Below are 19,312 nucleotides of genomic sequence, written 5' to 3'. Positions count from 1 at the left end.
CTCCTGAAAGAATCACAGCTCATTCCACTAGGGCTGTGGCTTCCACATGGGCCTTCAAGAACGAGGCTTCTGTTGATCAGATATGTAAGGCAGCGACTTGGTCTTCACTGCACACTTTTACCAAATTTTACAAATTTGATACTTTTGCTTCTTCTGAGGCTATTTTTGGGAGAAAGGTTTTGCAAACCGTGGTGCCTTCCATCTAGGTGACCTGATTTGCTCCCTCCCATCATCCGTGTCCTAAAGCTTTGGTATTGGTTCCCACAAGTAAGGATGACGCCGTGGACCGGACACACCTATGTTGGAGAAAACAGAATTTATGTTTACCTGATAAATTACTTTCTCCAACGGTGTGTCCGGTCCACGGCCCGCCCTGGTTTTTTAATCAGGTCTGATGATTTATTTTCTCTAACTACAGTCACCACGGTATCATATGATTTCTCCTATGCAAATATTCCTCCTTTACGTCGGTCGAATGACTGGGGAAGGCGGAGCCTAGGAGGGATCATGTGACCCAGCTTTGCTGGGCTCTTTGCCATTTCCTGTTGGGGAAGAGAATATCCCACAAGTAAGGATGACGCCGTGGACCGGACACACCGTTGGAGAAAGTAATTTATCAGGTAAACATAAATTCTGTTTTTTTATTGCTTCTGGTTGCTAGAAGCTTGTTCTTTGGCATTTTTTCCCATTCCTGAAACTGTCATTTAAGGAATTTGATCAATTTTGCTTTATATATATGTTGTTTTTTCTCTTACATATTGCTAGATGTCTCACGTTGCATCTGAGTCAGAAGATACTACAGGAAAATCGCTGTCAAGTGCTGAATCTACCAAAGCTAAGTGTATCTGCTGTAAACTTTTGGTAGCTATTTCTCCAGCTGTTGTTTGTATTGATTGTCATGACAAACTTGTTAAAGCAGATAATATTTCCTTTAGTAAAGTACCATTGCCTGTTGCAGTTCCTTCAACATCTAAGGTGCAGAATGTTCCTGATAATATAAGAGATTTTGTTTCTGAATCCATAAAGAAGGCTATGTCTGTTATTTCTCCTTCTAGTAAACGTAAAAAATCTTTTAAAACTTCTCTCCCTACAGATGAATTTTTAAATGAACATCATCATTCTGATTCTGATGACTCCTCTGGTTCAGAGGATTCTGTCTCGGAGGTTGATGCTGATAAATCTTCATATTTATTTAAAATGGAATTTATTCGTTCTTTACTTAAAGAAGTACTAATTGCTTTAGAAATAGAGGATTCTGGTCCTCTTGATACTAATTCTAAACGTTTGGATAAGGTATTTAAAGCTCCTGTGGTTATTCCAGAAGTTTTTCCTGTTCCTAATGCTATTTCTGCAGTAATTTCCAAAGAATGGGATAAATTGGGTAATTCATTTACTCATTCTAAACGTTTTAAGCATTTATATCCTGTGCCGTCTGACAGATTGGAATTTTGGGACAAAATCCCTAAAGTTGATGGGGCTATTTCTACCCTTGCTAAACGTACTACTATTCCTACGTCAGATGGTACTTCGTTTAAAGATCCTTTAGATAGGAAAATTGAGTCCTTTCTAAGAAAAGCTTATCTGTGTTCAGGTAATCTTCTTAGACCTGCTATATCTTTGGCTGATGTTGCTGCAGCTTCAACTTTTTGGTTGGAAACTTTAGCGCAACAAGTAACATCGTGATTCTCATGATATTATTATTCTTCTTCAGCATGCTAATAATTTTATCTGTGATGCCATTTTTGATATTATCAGAGTTGATGTCAGGTTTATGTCTCTAGCTATTTTAGCTAGAAGAGCTTTATGGCTTAAAACTTGGAATGCTGATATGGCTTCTAAATCAACTTTACTTTCTATTTCTTTCCAGGGTAACAAATTATTTGGTTCTCAGTTGGATTCCATCATTTCAACTGTTACTGGTGGGAAAGGAACTTTTTTACTGCAGGATAAAAAATCTAAAGGTAAAAGTAGGGCTAATAATCGTTTTCGTTCCTTTCGTTTCAACAAAGAACAAAAGCCTGATCCTTCATCCTCAGGAGCAGTTTCAGTTTGGAAACCATCTCCAGTCTGGAATAAATCCAAGCCAGCTAGAAAGGCAAAGCCTGCTTCTAAGTCCACATGAAGGTGCGGCCCTCATTCCAGCTCAGCTGGTAGGGGGCAGGTTACGTTTTTTCAAGGTAATTTGGATCAATTCTGTTCACAATCTTTGGATTCAGAACATCGTTTCAGAAGGGTACAGAATTGGTTTCAAGATAAGACCTCCTGCAAAGAGATTTTTTCTTTCCCGTGTCCCAGTAAATCCAGTAAAAGCTCAAGCATTTCTGAAATGTGTTTCAGATCTAGAGTTGACTGGAGTAATTATGCCAGTTCCAGTTCCGGAACAGGGGATGGGGTTTTATTCAAATCTCTTCATTGTACCAAAGAAGGAGAATTCCTTCAGACCAGTTCTGGATCTAAAAATATTGAATCGTTATGTACGGATACCAACGTTCAAAATGGTAACTGTAAGGACTATCTTGCCTTTTGTTCAGCAAGGGAATTATATGTCCACAATAGATTTACAGGATGCATATCTGCATATTCCGATTCATCCAGATCATTATCCGTTCCTGAGATTCTCTTTTCTGGACAAGCATTACCAGTTTGTGGCTCTGCCGTTTGGCCTAGCTACAGCTCCAAGAATTTTTACAAAGGTTCTCGGTGCCCTTCTGTCTGTAATCAGAGAACAGGGTATTGTGGTATTTCCTTATTTGGACGATATCTTGGTACTTGCTCAGTCTTTACATTTAGCAGAATCTCATACGAATCGACTTGTGTTGTTTCTTCAAGATCATGGTTGGAGGATCAATTTACCAAAAAGTTCTTTGATTCCTCAGACAAGGGTAACCTTTCTGGGTTTCCAGATGGATTCAGTGTCCATGACTCTGTCTTTAACAGACAAGAGACGTCTAAAATTGATTGCAGCTTGTCGAAACCTTCAGTCACAATCATTCCCTTCGGTAGCCTTATGCATGGAAATTCTAGGTCTTATGACTGCTGCATCGGACGCGATACCCTTTGCTCGTTTTCACATGCGACCTCTTCAGCTCTGTATGCTGAAGCAATGGTGCAAGGATTACACGAAGATATCTCAAACAATATCTTTAAAACCGATTGTTCGACACTCTCTAACATGGTGGACAGATCACCATCGTTTAATTCAGGGGGCTTCTTTTGTGCTTCCGACCTGGACTGTAATTTCAACAGATGCAAGTCTCTCGGGTTGGGGAGCTGTGTGGGGATCTCTGACGGCACAAGGAGTTTGGGAATCTCAGGAGGTGAGATTACCGATCAATATTTTGGAACTCCGTGCAATTTTCAGAGCTCTTCAGTTTTGGCCTCTTCTGAAGAGAGAATCGTTCATTTGTTTTCAGACAGACAATGTCACAACTGTGGCATACATTAATCATCAAGGAGGGACTCACAGTCCTCTGGCTATGAAAGAAGTATCTCGAATTTTGGTTTGGGCGGAATCCAGCTCCTGTCTAATCTCTGCGGTTCATATCCCAGGTATAGACAATTGGGAAGCGGATTATCTCAGTCGCCAAACGTTGCATCCGGGCGAATGGTCTCTTCACCCAGAGGTATTTCTTCAAATTGTTCAAAATGTGGGAACTTCCAGAAATAGATCTGATGGCGTCCCATCTAAACAGGAAACTTCCCAGGTATCTGTCCAGATCCCGGGATCCTCAGGCGGAGGCAGTGGATGCATTATCACTTTCTTGGAAGTATCATCCTGCCTATATCTTTCCGCCTCTAGTTCTTCTTCCAAGAGTAATCTCCAAGATTCTGAAGGAATGCTCGTTTGTTCTGCTGGTAGCTCTGGCATGGCCTCACAGGTTTTGGTATGCGGATCTTGTCCGGATGGCCTCTTGCCAACCGTGGACTCTTCCGTTAAGACCAGACCTTCTGTCACAAGGTCCCTTTTTCCATCAGGATCTGAAATCCTTAAATTTAAAGGTATGGAGATTGAACGCTTGATTCTTGGTCAAAGAGGTTTCTCTGACTCTGTAATTAATACTATGTTACAGGCTCGTAAATCTGTATCTCGAGAGATATATTATAGAGTCTGGAAGACTTATATTTCTTGGTGTCTTTCTCATCATTTTTCTTGGCATTCTTTTAGAATACCGAGAGTTTTACAGTTTCTTCAGGATGGTTTAGATAAGGGTTTGTCCGCAAGTTCTTTGAAAGGACAAATCTCTGCTCTTTCTGTTCTTTTTCACAGAAAGATTGCTAATCTTCCTGATATTCATTGTTTTGTACAAGCTTTGGTTCGTATAAAACCTGTCATTAAGTCAATTTCTCCTCCTTGGAGTTTGAATTTGGTTCTGGGGGCTCTTCAAGCTCCTCCATTTGAACCTATGCATTCATTGGACATTAAATTACTTTCTTGGAAAGTTTTGTTCCTTTTGGCCATCTCTTCTGCCAGAAGAGTTTCTGAATTATCTGCTCTTTCTTGTGAGTCTCCTTTTCTGATTTTTCATCAGGATAAGGCGGTGTTGCGAACTTCTTTTGAATTTTTACCTAAAGTTGTGAATTCTAACAACATTAGTAGAGAAATTGTGGTTCCTTCATTATGTGCTAATCCTAAGAATTCTAAGGAGAAATCATTGCATTCTTTGGATGTTGTTAGAGCTTTGAAATATTATGTTGAAGCTACTAAGTCTTTCCGAAAGACTTCTAGTTTATTTGTTATCTTTTCTGGTTCTAGAAAAGGCCAGAAAGCTTCTGCCATTTCTTTGGCATCTTGGTTGAAATCTTTAATTCATCTTGCCTATGTTGAGTCGGGTAAAACTCCGCCTCAGAGGATTACAGCTCATTCTACTAGGTCAGTTTCTACTTCCTGGGCGTTTAGGAATGAAGCTTCGATTGATCAGATTTGCAAAGCAGCAACTTGGTCCTCTTTGCATACTTTTACTAAATTCTACCATTTTGATGTATTTTCTTCTTCTGAAGCAATTTTTGGTAGAAAAGTACTTCAGGCAGCGGTTTCAGTTTGAATCTTCTGCTTATGTTTTTCATTAAACTTTATTTTGGGTGTGGATTATTTTCAGCAGGAATTGGCTGTCTTTATTTTATCCCTCCCTCTCTAGTGACTCTTGCGTGGAAAGATCCACATCTTGGGTAGTCATTATCCTATACGTCACTAGCTCATGGACTCTTGCTAATTACATGAAAGAAAACATAATTTATGTAAGAACTTACCTGATAAATTCATTTCTTTCATATTAGCAAGAGTCCATGAGGCCCGCCCTTTTTTTGGGGTGGTTATGATTTTTGTATAAAGCACAATTATTCCAATTCCTTATTTTTTATGCTTTCGCACTTTTTTATCACCCCACTTCTTGGCTATTCGTTAAACTGAATTGTGGGTGTGGTGAGGGGTGTATTTATAGGCATTTTGAGGTTTGGGAAACTTTGCCCCTCCTGGTAGGAATGTATATCCCATACGTCACTAGCTCATGGACTCTTGCTAATATGAAAGAAATTAATTTATCAGGTAAGTTCTTACATAAATTATGTTTTTCTTCCTTGGCCTTCGGTCAAATGACTGGGGGGTGGAGTTAAGGGGGGAGCTATATAGACAGCTCTGCTGTGGTGCTCTCTTTGCCACTTCCTGTTAGGAAGGAAAATATCCCACAAGTAAGGATGAATCCGTGGACTCGGTACATCACAAAAGAAAGAAATTTATCAGGTAGGTGTTTTTATGGCCTCTCGTCACAATGCCAAGTTCCCGAGACATGGATACAGGTCTAGGAATCCTCAGGTCGACCTGATAGATGCCTTGGAGGTGCCTTGGTAGTTCAACCCAGTTTATGTGTTTCCTCCCTTTGCTCTCCTTCCCCGGGTGATTGCGCGGATCACACAGGAGAGGGCTTCAGTGATTCTTATCACTCCTGCGTGGCCTCGCAGGACTTGGATGACGATCTGGTGGACATGTTATCTCTGCCACCGTGGAAGCTTCCATTGAGGCACGGTCTTCTCATTCAGGGAACCTTCCATCATCCAAATCTAATTCTCTGCAGCTGACTGCTTGGAACTTGATCGCTTGGTTTTTTCTAAGCGAGGGTTATCTTAATTGGGCATTGATACATTGATTTAGGCACGTGCGCCTGTGACTGGAAAGATTTGGCATACGATATGGCGTATATATCTTTCTTGGTGCGAATCCAAGGGTTACTCATGGAGTATGATTAGGATTCCTAGGATTTCGTCTTTTAACATAGTATATTCAAAACTGTATTCAGCCATCTAACACATTTCTTTTCCTTGTGAATACACAGTCTTTTTTTTTTTTTTTATAGTAATCGGAGTATAAATACCTGGTCATATATTCATGCTACTGTAATACAATTTTTACTGCATAATGTTTCAACATTTTTCAATAAAAGTCACATTTCCAAGATACATAAAAAGATATTGTAAGGATGACTGGAATGAAATTAACGTTACAAACGAAAACAAAATAATTAACCAACTCAGCCTAAGGATATATTTTTTTTCCCTTCCTTTTTCCCTTCTCTCTCCTTCCTTCCCCTCTTCCTTCCGCATTTCCCTTTCCTTCCTTTCCCCTCTTTTTCTCTCCTTTTCCTTTTTTTTCTTTCAATTTTTATTCAACAACTCAAAAAAAATTCAATCAAAATTAAATCGGCTCAGTCGTATATTGACAATTTGTTCTATGTAAGTTATAAAATCTTTGTCCTGACACACAAAATCCTTCCATATTTTACAGAAGGAATCACTTTTTCCCCTCTAGTTTAGAGCCTCTTGGGCATATGTATCAAGCTCCATATGGAGCTTGATATGCCCCGTTACTCCATAACTTGTCCGCCTGCTCTGAGCAGGCAGACACACATCGCCACAATACAACCCGATCGAGTACAATAGAGTTGATTGACACCCCCCTGCTGGCAGCCCATTGGCCGCGAGTCTGCAGGGGGCGGCGTTGCACCAGCAGTTCTTGTGAGCTGCTAGTACAATGCTGAATACTGCAAGCGTATTGGTCGCCGTATTCAGCGAAGTCTGGCGGACCTGATACGCACTGTCGGATCAGGTCCGCCAGACTTTGATAACTAGAGGCCATAGGCTGCCTCTATTTCTGAATTTACTAACAATTTTCTTCAGCAATGGAAGGTATTTTAAGGGTAATCCAGTTCTTAAAAATAAGTTTCCTAAGGATTATTATTACCGTGAAAACAAAGTCGGCCTTATTACCCCAAGAATTATGACTAGTTAAGAGTAAGACAGACTCCCTTCCTAATTGCACCTTTGTTTTAATTGTATGAGAGATATGCCAGATTTAATCTCCAGAGCCTTTAATTGCAGTTGCAACATCAATGGAATGGGCATCACAAGGGCTTCTTCTGAAGCTGCCTTTGGCAGGAAAGTTCTGTGGGCTGTAGTGGCAGAATAGTTACGTTCTTTGCCGTTTGCCCTCCTGGTGGTCTTGTGGATTCCAATGCTTGGGTATTGATTCCAACACTTGATGACTTGTGGACTCTCACCTTATGATGAGAGAAAACAAAATGTATGATTACCTAATAATAAATTAATTTATTTTATCATGGTGCGAGTCCACGAGCGCCACCCTTTCTTTTTGTTCAGTTGAAGGCAGTACATGGGCACTCCTTTTACCCCGCTTTTCTGTTTTCCTCTTCTGCTTGGCTCTGTGTATAACTGAGGGTCAAGGGAAGTGGGGGGATTTAAAGCTCTGGTGTGTTGTGGTTTCTCTTTCTTCCTCCTAGTGGTCAGGGAATTTCTGTTTAAATTAATTGATGATTCATTTCCTTTTTAATCTGCTTTCACAAAGAGAACACGAGAATACATTATATTGTGTCCCCATATAAAAAGCATCTCTTGCAGAGTTGTATTTTTTTTTCTCCTCTGCTTTCTGCATTCATTTGGCTAGGAAATAAAACTGCATGATGGAGAATAGTAAGCAGGAGAGAATGCAGTTTAATTATTTGATATTAGCCTATTCCTAAAGAACTCTTATTTTTCATGTGCTTTTGTCAGAATAGAAAGGTAGAAATATAGTTAAAATGGTTCATTTTAAATTGAATGTTTTTAAAAAATATATATGCTGAATAAATCTGCTGATGGCAGCATGTGTGATTTTTCAAATTTGTATTTATTTTCTCCAACATAGGTGTGTCCGGTCCACGGCGTCATCCTTACTTGTGGGATATTCTCTTCCCCAACAGGAAATGGCAAAGAGCCCAGCAAAGCTGGTCACATGATCCCTCCTAGGCTCCGCCTACCCCAGTCATTCTCTTTGCCGTTGTACAGGCAACATCTCCACGGAGATGGCTTAGAGTTTTTTAGTGTTTAACTGTAGTTTTTATTATTCAATCAAGAGTTTGTTATTTTGAAATAGTGCTGGTATGTACTATTTACTCAGAAACAGAAAAGAGATGAAGATTTCTGTTTGTATGAGGAAAATGATTTTAGCAACCGTCACTAAAATCCATGGCTGTTCCACACAGGACTGTTGAGAGCAATTAACTTCAGTTGGGGGAACAGTGTGCAGTCTCTTGCTGCTTGAGGTATGACACATTCTAACAAGACGATGTAATGCTGGAAGCTGTCATTTTCCCTATGGGATCCGGTAAGCCATGTTTATTACGATCGTAAATAAGGGCTTCACAAGGGCTTATTAAAACTGTAGACTTTTTCTGGGCTAAATCGATTCATTATTAACACATATTTAGCCTTGAGGAATCATTTTATCTGGGTATTTTGATATAATAATATCGGCAGGCACTGTTTTAGACACCTTATTCTTTAGGGGCTTTCCCAAAGCATAAGCAGAGCCTCATTTTCGCGCCGGTGTGGCGCACTTGTTTTTGAGAGGCATGGCATGCAGTCGCATGTGAGAGGAGCTCTGATACTTAGAAAAGACTTTCTGAAGGCGTCATTTGGTATCGTATTCCCCTTTGGGCTTGGTTGGGTCTCAGCAAAGCAGATACCAGGGACTGTAAAGGGGTTAAAGTTCAAAACGGCTCCGGTTCCGTTATTTTAAGGGTTAAAGCTTCCAAATTTGGTGTGCAATACTTTTAAGGCTTTAAGACACTGTGGTGAAAATTTGGTGAATTTTGAACAATTCCTTCATGTTTTTTCGCAATTGCAGTAATAAAGTGTGTTCAGTTTAAAATTTAAAGTGACAGTAACGGTTTTATTTCAAAACGTTTTTTGTACTTTGTTATCAAGTTTATGCCTGTTTAACATGTCTGAACTACCAGATAGACTGTGTTCTGAATGTGGGGAAGCCAGAATTCCTATTCATTTAAATAAATGTGATTTATGTGATAATGATAATGATGCCCAAGATGATTCCTCAAGTGAGGGGAGTAAGCATGGTACTGCATCATTCCCTCCTTCGTCTACACGAGTCTTGCCCACTCAGGAGGCCCCTAGTACATCTAGCGCGCCAATACTCCTTACTATGCAACAATTAACGGCTGTAATGGATAATTCTGTCAAAAACATTTTAGCCAAAATGAACACTTATCAGCGTAAGCGCGGCTGCTCTGTTTTAGATACTGAAGAGCATGACGACGCTGATAATAATATTTCTGAAGGGCCCCTAACCCAGTCTGATGGGGCCAGGGAGGTTTTGTCTGAGGGAGAAATTACTGATTCAGGGAACATTTCTCAACAGGCTGAACCTGATGTGATTGCATTTAAATTTAAGTTGGAACATCTCTGCATTCTGCTTAAGGAGGTATTATCCACTCTGGATGATTGTGACAAGTTGGTCATCCCAGAGAAACTTTGTAAAATGGACAAGTTCCTAGAGGTGCCGGGGCTCCCAGAAGCTTTTCCTATACCCAAGCGGGTGGCGGACATTGTTAATAAAGAATGGGAAAGGCCCGGTATTCCTTTCGTCCCTCCCCCCATATTTAAAAAATTGTTTCCTATGGTCGACCCCAGAAAGGACTTATGGCAGACAGTCCCCAAGGTCGAGGGAGCGGTTTCCACTTTAAACAAACGCACCACTATACCCATAGAGGATAGTTGTGCTTTCAAAGATCCTATGGATAAAAAATTAGAAGGTTTGCTTAAAAAGATGTTTGTTCAGCAAGGTTACCTTCTACAACCAATTTCATGCATTGTCCCTGTCGCTACAGCCGCATGTTTCTGGTTCGATGATCTGATAAGAGCGGTCGATAGTGATTCTCCTCCTTTGGAGGAGATTATGGACAGAATCAATGCTCTCAAATTGGCTAATTCTTTCACCCTAGACGCCACTTTGCAATTGGCTAGGTTAGCGGCTAAGAATTCTGGGTTTGCTATTGTGGCGCGCAGAGCGCTTTGGTTGAAATCTTGGTCGGCTGATGCGTCTTCCAAGAACAAGCTACTTAACATTCCTTTCAAGGGGAAAACGCTGTTTGGCCCTGACTTGAAAGAGATTATCTCTGATATCACTGGGGGTAAGGGCCACGCCCTTCCTCAGGATCGGCCTTTCAAGGCAAAAAATAAACCTAATTTTCGTCCCTTTCGTAGAAACGGACCAGCCCAAGGTGCTACGTCCTCTAAGCAAGAGGGTAATACTTCTCAAGCCAAGCCAGCTTGGAGACCAATGCAAGGCTGGAACAAGGGAAAGCAGGCCAAGAAACCTGCCACTGCTACCAAGACTGCATGAAATGTTGGCCCCCGATCCGGGACCGGATCTGGTGGGGGGCAGACTCTCTCTCTTCGCTCAGGCTTGGGCAAGAGATGTTCTGGATCCTTGGGCGCTAGAAATAGTCTACCAAGGTTATCTTCTGGAATTCAAGGGACTTCCCCCAAGGGGGAGGTTCCACAGGTCTCAGTTGTCTTCAGACCACATAAAAAGACAGGCATTCTTACATTGTGTAGAAGACCTGTTAAAAATGGGAGTGATTCATCCTGTTCCATTAAGAGAACAAGGGATGGGGTTCTACTCCAATCTGTTCATAGTTCCCAAAAAAGAGGGAACGTTCAGACCAATCTTAGATCTCAAGATCTTAAACAAGTTTCTCAAGGTTCCATCGTTCAAGATGGAAACCATTCGAACTATTCTTCCTTCCATCCAGGAAGGTCAATTCATGACCACGGTGGATTTAAAGGATGCGTATCTACATATTCCTATCCACAAGGAACATCATCGGTTCCTAAGGTTCGCATTCCTGGACAAACATTACCAGTTCGTGGCGCTTCCTTTCGGATTAGCCACTGCTCCAAGGATTTTCACAAAGGTACTAGGGTCCCTTCTAGCTGTGCTAAGACCAAGGGGCATTGCTGTAGTACCTTACTTGGACGACATTCTGATTCAAGCGTCGTCCCTTCCTCAAGCAAAGGCTCACACGGACATTGTCCTGGCCTTTCTCAGATCTCACGGGTGGAAAGTGAACGTGGAAAAGAGTTCTCTATCCCCATCAACAAGGGTTCCCTTCTTGGGAACAATAATAGACTCCTTAGAAATGAGGATTTTTCTGACAGAGGCCAGAAAAACAAAGCTTCTAGACTCTTGTCGGATACTTCATTCCGTTCCTCTTCCTTCCATAGCTCAGTGCATGGAAGTGATCGGGTTGATGGTAGCGGCAATGGACATAGTTCCTTTTGCGCGCATTCATCTAAGACCATTACAACTGTGCATGCTCAGTCAGTGGAATGGGGACTATACAGACTTGTCTCCGAAGATACAAGTAAATCAGAGGACCAGGGACTCACTCCGTTGGTGGCTGTCCCTGGACAACCTGTCACAAGGGATGACATTCCGCAGACCAGAGTGGGTCATTGTCACGACCGACGCCAGTCTGATGGGCTGGGGCGCGGTCTGGGGATCCCTGAAAGCTCAGGGTCTTTGGTCTCGGGAAGAATCTCTTCTACCGATAAATATTCTGGAACTGAGAGCGATATTCAATGCTCTCAAGGCTTGGCCTCAGCTAGCGAGGGCCAAGTTCATACGGTTTCAATCAGACAACATGACAACTGTTGCGTACATCAACCATCAGGGGGGAACAAGGAGTTCCCTAGCGATGGAAGAAGTGACCAAAATCATTCTATGGGCGGAGTCTCACTCCTGCCACCTGTCTGCTATCCACATCCCAGGAGTGGAAAATTGGGAAGCGGATTTTCTGAGTCGTCAGACATTGCATCCGGGGGAGTGGGAACTCCATCCGGAAATCTTTGCCCAAGTCACTCAGCTGTGGGGCATTCCAGACATGGATCTGATGGCCTCTCGTCAGAACTTCAAAGTTCCTTGCTACGGGTCCAGATCCAGGGATCCCAAGGCGGCTCTAGTGGATGCACTAGTAGCACCTTGGACCTTCAAGCTAGCTTATGTGTTCCCGCCGTTTCCTCTCATCCCCAGGCTGGTAGCCAGGATCAATCAGGAGAGGGCGTCGGTGATCTTGATAGCTCCTGCGTGGCCACGCAGGACTTGGTATGCAGATCTGGTGAATATGTCATCGGCTCCACCTTGGAAGCTACCTTTGAGACGAGACCTTCTTGTTCAGGGTCCGTTCGAACATCCGAATCTGGTTTCACTCCAGCTGACTGCTTGGAGATTGAACGCTTGATTTTATCGAAGCGAGGGTTCTCAGATTCTGTTATTGATACTCTTGTTCAGGCCAGAAAGCCTGTAACTAGAAAGATTTACCACAAAATTTGGAAAAAATATATCTGTTGGTGTGAATCTAAAGGATTCTCTTGGGACAAGGTTAAGATTCCTAGGATTCTATCCTTCCTTCAAGAAGGATTGGAAAAAGGATTATCTGCAAGTTCCCTGAAGGGACAGATTTCTGCCTTGTCGGTGTTGCTTCACAAAAAACTGGCTGCTGTGCCAGATGTTCAAGCCTTTGTTCAGGCTCTGGTTAGAATTAAGCCTGTTTACAAACCTTTGACTCCTCCTTGGAGTCTCAATTTAGTTCTTTCAGTTCTCCAGGGGGTTCCGTTTGAACCCTTGCATTCCGTTGATATTAAGTTATTATCTTGGAAAGTTTTGTTTTTAGTTGCAATTTCTTCTGCTAGAAGAGTTTCAGAATTATCTGCTCTGCAGTGTTCTCCTCCTTATCTGGTGTTCCATGCAGATAAGGTGGTTTTACGTACTAAACCTGGTTTTCTTCCAAAAGTTGTTTCTAACAAAAACATTAACCAGGAGATTATCGTACCTTCTCTGTGTCCGAAACCAGTTTCGAAGAAGGAACGTTTGTTGCACAATTTGGATGTTGTTCGCGCTCTAAAATTCTATTTAGATGCTACAAAGGATTTTAGACAAACATCTTCCTTGTTTGTTGTTTATTCTGGTAAAAGGAGAGGTCAAAAAGCAACTTCTACCTCTCTCTCTTTTTGGATTAAAAGCATCATCAGATTGGCTTACGAGACTGCCGGACGGCAGCCTCCCGAAAGAATCACAGCTCATTCCACTAGGGCTGTGGCTTCCACATGGGCCTTCAAGAACGAGGCTTCTGTTGATCAGATATGTAGGGCAGCGACTTGGTCTTCACTGCACACTTTTACCAAATTTTACAAGTTTGATACTTTTGCTTCTTCTGAGGCTATTTTTGGGAGAAAGGTTTTGCAAGCCGTGGTGCCTTCCATTTAGGTGACCTGATTTGCTCCCTCCCTTCATCCGTGTCCTAAAGCTTTGGTATTGGTTCCCACAAGTAAGGATGACGCCGTGGACCGGACACACCTATGTTGGAGAAAACAGAATTTATGTTTACCTGATAAATTACTTTCTCCAACGGTGTGTCCGGTCCACGGCCCGCCCTGGTTTTTTTAATCAGGTCTGATAATTTATTTTCTTTAACTACAGTCACCACGGTACCATATGGTTTCTCCTATGCAAATATTCCTCCTTAACGTCGGTCGAATGACTGGGGTAGGCGGAGCCTAGGAGGGATCATGTGACCAGCTTTGCTGGGCTCTTTGCCATTTCCTGTTGGGGAAGAGAATATCCCACAAGTAAGGATGACGCCGTGGACCGGACACACCGTTGGAGAAAGTAATTTATCAGGTAAACATAAATTCTGTTTTTATTTTAGTTTAAAGGACCACGAAATACAGTAGAATTGACTAACAAATACATAATAAAAATACAATGTAATAGCACTTACTTTGAATTTGAAATGATCAGTAGAATATTTTCTGTCAAACTTCAAATGTCATCCAATTTTCTCTCCCCCATCAGCTAATCACAATGCACATATGTTTATTCTGTGCCATTTTGCACATGCTTATTAGGAGCTGGAGCATCAGACAGCGTGCCTATAAAAAAAAATGTGCACGTTTTGATAATGGAAGTTTATTGGAAAGCTGTTTTAAATCGCATGCTTTATCTGAATAACCAAACTTAAACTTTTACTTTAGTGGCCCTTTAATTCATTTGTGCATTGGAAAAGTTTTCATGTCCCTTTTAAAAGTTTTAATTGATATATGTATTTTTTTGTTACAATAGCATAGATTCAACTTCATCAGAGAGCCCAGCCAGTCTAAAGAGAGTGTCTTCACCAGCTTTTAAACCATCCATACAAGGAGAAGGTAAGGACCAAATATTAGTAATCAAAATGTATAATTTAGATGAACTTTGTAACATGTGAACGCTTGTCTTGTGTTAGGGTCAGTCATCTTGGTTATATTTAGTTGTTGGTGTTAAACCAACTTCAGGGTGTTTCAAAAAGTATTTCTGTTTGTAGAATACATAGCTATGTACACTTACGAGAGCAACGAACAAGGGGACTTGACGTTTCAGCAAGGGGATATGATTATGGTGATCAAAAAAGATGGTGATTGGTGGACAGGAATGGTGGGAGATAAAACTGGAGTTTTCCCTTCCAACTATGTGCGCCTTAAGGATTCCGAGGTAAGCACTTTATTATAGCTAATGATTTCCTTCTGCCATTTAGCAGATTCAGCATATGTAGTACAATAACATACAATGTTGTTTGATACTTTTGCTGTGTCCACAAAGGTATTTTTCTGTCACTTATGAAATTCATGTGATACCTCTGGTTTCTTATACTTGTTTGTTAGGGATGGAAAACGTTCATAATTATTCAGTTAAAGTAGTAACAAATATAGATATTTTCTTTCAGAAGAAAATGTTTTCTCTTGCAAGATGTATCGAGTCCACGGATTCATCCATACTTGTGGGATATTCTCCTTCCTAACAGGAAGTGGCAAAGAGAGCACCCACAGCAGAGCTGTCTATATAGCTCCTCCCTTAGCTCCACCCCCCCAGTCATTCTCTTTGCCTACTCTAAGTGCTAGGAAGGGTAAGTGAGTGTTGTGACAAAAATGTTAGTTTTTATTTTCTCAAGCAAAAGTTTGTTATTTTAAATGGTACCAGTGTGTACTATTCACTCTCTGGCAGAAAAGGGATGAAGATTTCTGCAAGGAGGATGATGATCTTAGCACTTTGTGACTAAGATCCACTGCTGTTCCCACAGAGGCTGAGGAGTACAGGAAAACTTCAGTTTGTGGAACGGTGCATTGAGGTATGTTCAGTCAATTTTTTTTCTAGACAGACTGATAACTCTACAAAAGGCTGGCAGTATCCCCATGAGGGAAGGGTAAGCTGTATTCAGACACTTAGTATTGAATCCCAGCTTGCATAAAGGGCTCAGTTGTTACACGGCTAGTTTAGAAACACTTTGGTGTGTTTCTTTTAGGCCCCACTAACATCGAGTGAGGTGGGAGGGGCCTATTTTCGTGCCTCAGTTGCGCAGTTTCTTTTACACAGAAGACATCCAGCTGCTTCTCCAGAGGGTCCTGCTGTGTTTGAGGGCCTAAAAGAGTTTTTTCCCCACAAATCTATCCTTAAGGGCAGGTAGGCGCCACAGCAGAGCTGTGGCAAGGTGCTGAACGTTTTTAGACCGGTTTTGACGTTTTGTCAATCCGGTTTTTACATTAAGGGGTTAATCGTTTTTTTTGTTTGGCTGTGCAATCTTACTAAGGCTTTATGATTCTACTGTAAAAATTTCGTAAAGTTTACTGCTTTCTCTTGTTAAGTGTATCCAGTCCACGGATCATCCATTACTTATGGGATATATTCTCCTTCCCAACAGGAAGCTGCAAGAGTCCACCCACAGCAAAGCTGCTATATAGCTCCTCCCCTAACTGCCATTCCCAGTCATTCTCTTGCAAGTCTCAACATAGATAGGAGGTCGTGAGAGTCTGTGGTTTTTTATACTTAGTTTCTTCAATCAAAAGTTTGTTATTTTTAAATGGCACCGGAGTGTGCTGTTTATCTCAGGCAGTATTTGGAAGAAGAATCTGCCTGCGTTTTTTCTATGATCTTAGCAGACGTAACTAAGATCCAGTTGCTGTTCTCACACATTCTGAGGAGTAAGGTACTTCAGAGGGGGAATGGCGTGCAGGTTTTCCTGCAAATAAGGTATGTGCAGTAAAATATTTTTCTAAGGAATGGAATTGACTAAGAAAATACTGCTGATACCGAAGTAATGTAAGTACAGCCTTTAAATGCAGTGAAAGCGACTGGTACCAGGCTGATTGATAGAGATATATGCTAAGGTATGTGCAGTAATATATTTTTCTAAGGAATGGAATTGACTAAGAAAATACTGCTGATACCGAAGTAATGTAAGTAAAGCCTTAAATGCAGTGATAGCGACTGGATCAGGCTTATTAATAGACATACATACTCTTATAAGAATGTGTTTTAAAACGTTTGCTGGCATGTTTAATCGTTTTTTAACATATGTTTGGTGATAAAACTTATTGGGGCCTAATTTTTCCACATGGCTGGCTTAAATTTTGCATAGAAACAGTTATAGGGAAGGTAATCCACAGCTCAGCTGTGGCAGTTTTGTTGTGTCTGTTTAAAAAAATGTTGTTGTTTTTTTTTTGTTTTTTGTTTTTTATCTGTTTTTTGCATTAAGGGGTTAATCATCCATTTGCAAGTGGGTGCAATGCTCTGTTAACTTATTACATGTACTGTAAAAATTTCGTTTGATTTACTGCCTTTTTTCACTGTTTTTCAAATTTTGACAAAATTTGTTTCTCTTAAAGGCACAGTAACGTTTGTTATATTTGCTTGTTAACTTGATTTAAAGTGTTTTCCAAGCTTACTAGTCTCTTTATTAGTTCTAACAGGAGGCTCTGTGTTTATTATGTTTAAAGCCATGGTGGAACCCCATTTTAGAATGTGTACCAGATGTACTGATTTCATGTTAAACAATAAAGATCATTTTTTGTATTTAAAAACATTATCACCAGAGGATTCTGTCGAGGGGGAAGTTATGCCGACTAACTCTCCCCACGTGTCAGACCCTTTGACTCCCGCTTTAGGGACTCACGCTCAAATGGCGCCAAGTACATCAAGGGCACCCATAGCGTTTATTTTACCAGAGGATTCTGTCGAGGGGGAAGTTATGCCGACTAACTCTCCCCACGTGTCAGACCCTTTGACTCCCGCTCCAGGGACTCACGCTCAAATGGCGCCCATAGCGTTTATTTTACAAGACATGGCAAAGGTTGTGTATAATACACTGGCAGCAGTATTAGTCAGACTACCTGAAATTAAAGGAAAGCAAAACAGCTCTGGGGGTAGATACAGAGCATACAGACGCTTTAAGAACCATGTCTGATACTACCTCACAATATGCTTAGTCTGTGGGTGATATTTGTGACTCAGGGAAGATGATTTAACCTGATTCTGATATTTCTACATTTAAAATTTATGCTTGAGAACCTCCACTTGTTGCTCAGGGAGGCTTTAGCTGCTCTGAATGAATGTGTACAATCGCAGTGCCAGAGAAATTGTGTAGACTGGATAAATAATATGCAGTGCCGGTGTGTACTTATGTTTTTCCAATACCTAAAGAGGTTTACTAAAATTTTTCATAAGGAATGGGATAGACCAGGTGTGCCGTTCTCTTCCCCTCCTATTTTTTAGAAGAATGTTTTCTAATAGTTGCCACCACACGGGACTTATGGCAGACACTTCCTAAGGTGGAGAGAAGAGTTTCTACTCTAGCTAAGCGTACCACTACCTCTGGCGAGGACTGTTGTGCTTTTTTAGATCCAATGGATAAAAAATGTTTATTCAACAAGGTTTTATCCTGCAGCCCCTTGCACGCATTGCTCCTGTCACTGCTGCTGCGGCGTTCTGGTTTGAGTCTCTTGATGAGGCTTTACAGGCTCCATTGGATGAATATATTTGACAAGCTTAGAGCACTTAAGCTAGCCAATTCCTTTGTTTTCTGATGCCTTTGTTCCTTTGACTAGACTAACGGCTAAGAATTCTGTTTTTTACTATACTGGCGCGCAGAGCGCTATGGCTTATATCATGGTCAGCTGTCGTGACTTTAATAAATAAGCTACTTAACTTCCCTTCAAGGGGCAGACCCTATTCAGGCCTAGTTTGAAGGAGATTATTACTTATATCACTGGAGGAAAAGATCATGCCCTTCCTCAGGACAGGTCCAAATCAAGGGACAAAAAATGCCTAATTTTCGTGCCTTTCGAAAATTCAAGGAAGGTGTGGCATCAACTTCCTCTAAGGCAAAATAAGAGGGAACTTTTGCTCAGTCCAAGGCGGTCTGGAGACAACCGGACCTGGAACAAAGATAAGCAGGTCAAGGAGCCTGCTGCTGCCTCTAAAACAGCATGAGGAACGGACCCCTATCTGGTAACGGATCCTATAGGGGGCAGACTTCATTCTTTGCCCAGGCGTGGGCAAGAGATGCCCAGGATCCCTGGGCATTGGAAATTATACCCCAGAGATATCTTCTGGATTTCAAAGCTTTCCCCCCCAAAAAAGGGGAGTTTTTGCCTTTCACATTTATCTGCAAACCAGATAAAGAAAGAGACATTCTTGCATTGTGTACGTGACCCATTCAGTTCCAATAGAGGAACAGGGACACAGTTTTCCTCAAATCGGTTTGTGGTTCCCAAGGAAAGGAAACCTTCAGACCTATTTTGGATCTAAAAGATCTTAAACAAATTCTTTAGAATTCTATCATTTAAGATGGAAACTATTTGTACCATCTTAACTATGATCCAGGAGAGTCAATAGAGGACTACAATGGATTTGAAGGATGCTTATCCTCACATTACGATGCATAAAGATCACCATCGGTTTTTCAGGTTTGCCTTTCTAGACAGGCATTACCAGTTTGTAGCTCTTTCCTTTGGGTTAACTACAGTCCCTAGAATCTTTATGGAGGTTCTGGGGTCACTTTGGCGGTCCTTAGGCTGCGGGGCATAGAAGTGGCCCCTTATTTAGACGACATCCTGATACAGGCGTCAAACATCCAAGTTGCCAAGTCTCATACGGACG

At 41.4% G+C, this 19,312-nt stretch overlaps 1 protein-coding gene across 1 annotated transcript in view; it reads left to right on the top strand.

The window, feature by feature from the left end:
- The window catches only part of ITSN1 (intersectin 1), a 598,457-nt gene that overhangs the window by 162,166 nt on the left and 416,979 nt on the right, over nt 1-19,312 (top strand). The window contains exons 8-9 of the mRNA XM_053705169.1: nt 14,468-14,550; nt 14,706-14,872. Coding sequence (XP_053561144.1) covers nt 14,468-14,550; nt 14,706-14,872 — 250 coding nt within the window. The remainder of the gene's footprint in view (nt 1-14,467; nt 14,551-14,705; nt 14,873-19,312) is intronic.

Source organism: Bombina bombina, chromosome 3 (assembly GCF_027579735.1).
Source record: "Bombina bombina isolate aBomBom1 chromosome 3, aBomBom1.pri, whole genome shotgun sequence".
NCBI lineage: Eukaryota > Metazoa > Chordata > Amphibia > Anura > Bombinatoridae > Bombina > Bombina bombina.
The sequence above is the reverse complement of the archived record's forward strand: the minus strand, read 5'-3'. Positions and strand labels throughout refer to the sequence as shown.